The following is a 4,988-nucleotide window of genomic DNA, read 5'->3' as shown; positions in this document are numbered from 1 at the left end:
TTTTCTTCAGTGGGATTTATCGGCGGATGGCATCCAACGTTATGGTGCATTACCGCCACCTACTGTACTGGAGTGTGGGCCAGCGACAGGGAGAAACTAAATCCAACCTGTCAGCCCCGTTGCTCTTAATAAAATATATACAATATTTGAGACTATATCTAATGACGTTCAACTCAATATACCCTTTAAACTAATTTCCTGTATCCCCTTCTCTCTCATACTAGATCTCAACCTCTCTCTTCCCCCCTGATACTGCCCACACTGTAGCAATACATGCTCCACGGTCTGTTTCCTGGCAATAATCACACTTTCCTGTTAGATACTTTCCTATCACATTTAAGGTCTTATTCAACTGGCTGTATACCACCCTTAATCTTGTAAAATTAGCCTCCTCTCTTCTGTCCCTTCCTGCCGTCCTCCCCTTCCTCTGTACATGAAATAAATGCATGCCTATCAATCTCCTGCCATCTCTGCAACATCACTGTCCATATCAGTCTTTTTTCCTCTGCCTTGGTCATTAAAACTACAACCTCAACATCCCCATTACTAAGTGCTTGTTTAGCCAGTACATTAACTGCCACATATCCTTCCACCCCCACATGGGTTGGAACTGAAGTAAATCTTATCTGTACTCATTTGTCTAATCCTGCAATGGGTTTGTAGCACCTCATACAGCAGGTATTGTATGCTAAGTGAGCTAAACGACTGGAGACTCACTGTACGTTAATCAGAGCAAATAACTACCCTGTCTGGTTTGACTTCCTCCACCCACTGCAAGGCCAACAGTATGGCCATCAGCTCTGCCGTATATACAACCAGATGATCTGTCATATGTTTCCTGACTGCCACACCACATTCCTGCGCTACAAATTCTGACCAAGTGTTTCCTGTCCTTGGATCTTTTGAAACATCTGTGTAAATAGCCACAAAATTCTGATACACAGTATCCAGACATCTCAAACCAATCAGATGGATCAACACCCTATCTTTCTGTCGTCTCTCCAACACTTCTAGATCAACTACTGGAGGTGAAAGTAGCCATGGTGGATTTACAGGAATAGCTACAATTTAACTAAACTCCCTTCCACACAACCCCATCTCCTTCGCCTGGGTATTACCCACCCACCCAAAGCTTGTATTGTCTTCGCTCGTGTTCCCAGCATGCCTGTAAAATCCCTTTCGCAGCCTGAGACACCCCATGTCCTTTTAGGCGGACCCAATAATTCATTGCCAGCTGCTGTCTCCTAATCTGCAATGGCATATCCCCCATCTCCACCGGGAGTGCAGATACTGGGGAGGTCCAAAACGCCCCACTACATATTCTAAGTCCTTGCCCCGGTATGACAGCTAGTCTTTCCAATGAAGTCCGGGCTGCCGAACCATATGCTGTACTGCCATCGTCTCCAAGTATTTTTACCTCAAGCATACCTCATCTCCCACCTTCCTCCTGCGAAAGAACACTGTCTGAGTTTACACGACAGAGAACCTGAATTCCCACATTAATTCCCACCGCTCTACCTACATCACTTGTTTCCTTTACCTTCCTGACTATGGCCCATTTCTTCCCCTCTTCCATAAGGCCCCATCTTCTGCAAATAACCTCCCAATATCTGTCCTTAACTGAAAGTAAACATAATTGATTATGATTGAGAACATAGGACTAATCACACTCCCTGCGGTGTACCGTTATCCACCAGGTAGATGCCTGATAGAGACTTCCCCACCCTCACCTGGATAGACCTTCAAACAGGAAATCCTGGTGTACGTTCTTCCTCCTACCCATATAATATCAAGCTTGGTTAAAACTCCTTCCACATCAAAATAGACAGCTACAACAGTCTCCTAGTTCACCTGAGCCTTCCTGACCTCGGATTCTAAGCAAAGAACTGGGTCCATAGTTCCCCCACTCAGATGTGATATTAGCTATCCAGAAAGTAAGTTAACCTCTTCGTAACCATACATTCCATAATCTTACATACATGTGATGTTAAAGCTACTGGCAGATAGCCTGTTAGCCTTGTTAGGTCCTTCCGTGGCTTCCGGATTGGTACCACTACTGTCTCCTTCCAACTGCCTGGTAGTTTCCCCTTCTCCCATACTCTGTTGTACAACACCAATACCTTATCCAGTGCATCATCACCAAGATGGGAAAACATAACATAGCACATCTCATCTTTCCCAGGTGAAGTTAACCCAACCTTACCTTTTGGCCTTTTCACCTCTGCCATTGTAAATGGTGCATTCAACACATCATTTACTACATCCTCCTATCCAGCACGCTCCTCTCTCGTTCTCTCTCTCCTCCTCCTCTGACAAATTTGCCTAGCTATGCACATGGACAAGTGCCTTCTCATCTGTTACTGACACATCCTTCCCACTCGTCAACACTGGATAATCCCACTCCCTTCTGACCCCACTCATCCTCTTAATCATTTTAATCATCCCCCACACTTCTCCCACAGGTGTCACACTTCAAACGAAGCCAACATGACCTCTTTGTCTGACGAATAGTTCTCTTCACCAGAGACTGCTTATACTGAAGCAGATGTTGGAAGTGATGTCCTTTTCAGTACTCGAAATGCCCTGTTCCTACTCCTACTCCTCACCATTGCCCCACACTCCTCTGTCCACCACGGGACTGCTTTCCTCCTCCCTGAACTCTTAGCTATAGTTTCAGGAGCTTCCCCCACTAATGCTGTTCTCACCCAGTTATTCATACCATCCACATCCCCTCTCATATCCACCTGAGCCATCACCTTCTCATTCAGCTCCTGAAACTGATCTCACTTTGCCCTTACAAACACCCACATGCCTGCTTCATCCACTGACACCTCCGGCCTACTGTGCATACTATGGGGTAATGATCAATCCCTACTGTCAACTCCTCCCATAGAGATTCATGCCATCGCACTAGACACCAGAGGTCCAAGGCAGACACTTTCCCTGTGGCAACATCAAGCCTGGTTCCTCAGCCATCAGTCACACCAGATTTTCCATTCCTATCAGATTTTCCATCACATGGCCATTTCCACCCCCCCCTCCCCAGTATTTATCTATCATCAGTCAGTAATATCTGTCAAAGTGAAAGACTTCCATGTTTGTGCTGGTAGCTTTCAAGCAATAACCTCTCGGCATTATGGCAAATAACTTTGTTGATTGTTCTGGTCTGTGCCGAGTTACATATACAACTACAGAGAAGCGACAGCACGTCTACTAGACTAAGTCAATTTCATTGACAGCGTTCTGATCACTTGGACATGCAGCACAATTGGGGAATGGCCCCACAAAAAAGCTAGAAAAAAAAGACAAGACTAAAAACTTAAGAAAACTTCCCATACACACACCAGTTTTATTTGCAACAGCAATGTATCTGGAGCAACAAAACAGAGGACAACACAAATAAAACCCACTATGGTTGTATTACATTACAACAGACTTGAATTTCACACTATCACTTCACAAAAATAAAATCTCCTCTGGTCTCCGTGGGTCATGCAAACCGTGGAAAACTGGCCCTTTTTTGTTTTATAAACATTTGTTCCCATTCCTCAAAGCACTGAAAGCAGCTATATTTCTTAACTCTCAAACTGTTAGCCATGTAAAATCGAACCTCAGCGGCAGAGCGAAAGCTTGTGTCTGAGGGCATGCACAAGCTGATGTGTAGCAGTAATCAGTAGCCATAATCAGGATCTTTGACTCAACCTTTAGTCAATACTTTCTTCATTCCCAAGTCAGTGTTTTCTGAACTCCCATAGCTAGTTACAGGGGGAACATTGGAATTTAGGAAATCCTTCATTATTAAATTAGCTACATGAAGTAGTCCAACAATCGATACGCCGCCATCTTAAAGAGTATCATGGTCTTCTCTCATCGACAATGATGCCCTATAATGGCAGTGTATACCTAGTTGGATTACTTCATGTAGCAAAAATAGATTCAATTTAAAAACAGAGCATTGTTTCTAAATTCCAACATACAACCTGCAATAGGACACACAGTTTCTACGACAACAGTGCCTGGGGGTGGGGGGGTCTATGTCAGACACCATTAGAACACTGACTGCTAAACAAAACAAAAAAATATATTTTATCTGATCCAAAAGTCAATGTGAAAGCCTCCCCCCTTTCTCATTTATTTTCCTCCTTCCATTTTTCTTCTTCTTCAAGGCTTTCTCTGTTGCGACATGTTAATTGTTGTGCAGACTGGTATGCTCCTTCTAAGAGGGGCTGAGCCTAAGGAGGCACACATTAGAGGAAGTACAGCTTGTCTGCCAGCTGGATAGCTGGCTCTGAGTGGAGATACTGGCCCGACAGGAAGGCCAGTTTGTGGGCATACTTGCACGGCGCAGGCACCCGGATAGTCCCGGGCCAATTCCAGTACATGTGGCACATTTTGAAGGTCAGCCTAGAGTGAGACCAAGAGTTAGATTGTGTTATAACAAGGTTATATGTTAATGCTGCAAGAATGACAGGCTTTCATGTGACGCATCCACTCCACCCACCAACGTATAAAGTCAACAATAACTGAGTTATGTAAACTGGCAGATACTATTTGGCCCTTACTGCCAACTAGAGATTTATGGTGGCATAATTCACTGTACAACTAACATTACCTTTGCAAGTGGTCTGGGGAGAGGTTTGCTGTGTTGTAGACTGAGATGTAGTGTGTAGGCAGGCCACAGCCCTGTCGAACGTGATGCGCCATTAGGTAGAAGTCAACCCTGGGGAGAGAAATATAAATAATTTGATAAATGATGAAGCGTTACAAAACTGATGACCTAAGCCTAATTCTGTCCACTTCTCCACTGAAGTATGCACTTGTTCACCCCCCCCCCATGGATAGGGTCAGAGGAGGAGAAAGGGGAAGAGAACCAGCATTACACTCCATTAAAGTGATACTTCAGGATTTTGTCTATTTCCCCAGTCAGATAAACTCATGGATACCATTGTTATGCCTCTGTGTCCAGAATGAATGAAGTTTGAGGTAGT

The 4,988-nt window shown here is 44.4% G+C and overlaps 1 protein-coding gene across 6 annotated transcripts in view; it reads right to left on the bottom strand.

Annotated features, from left to right (window-relative positions):
• Positions 1 to 3,319: 3,319 nt before the first annotated feature.
• The window catches only part of piwil2 (piwi-like RNA-mediated gene silencing 2), a 30,773-nt gene continuing 29,104 nt past the window's right edge, over positions 3,320 to 4,988 (bottom strand). For all 6 annotated transcript variants that reach the window (XM_046347051.1, XM_046347050.1, XM_046347046.1 and 3 more), the window contains 2 exons: positions 4,613 to 4,720; positions 3,320 to 4,404 (listed from right to left, as the gene is read on the bottom strand). In XM_046347051.1, the coding sequence (XP_046203007.1) occupies positions 4,248 to 4,404; positions 4,613 to 4,720 (265 nt within the window). In that variant the 3' untranslated portion in view covers positions 3,320 to 4,247. The remainder of the gene's footprint in view (positions 4,405 to 4,612; positions 4,721 to 4,988) is intronic.

This window comes from Oncorhynchus gorbuscha, linkage group LG04, assembly GCF_021184085.1.
Source record: "Oncorhynchus gorbuscha isolate QuinsamMale2020 ecotype Even-year linkage group LG04, OgorEven_v1.0, whole genome shotgun sequence".
Lineage (NCBI taxonomy): Eukaryota > Metazoa > Chordata > Actinopteri > Salmoniformes > Salmonidae > Oncorhynchus > Oncorhynchus gorbuscha.
This window is presented reverse-complemented; position numbering and strand designations above follow the sequence as displayed.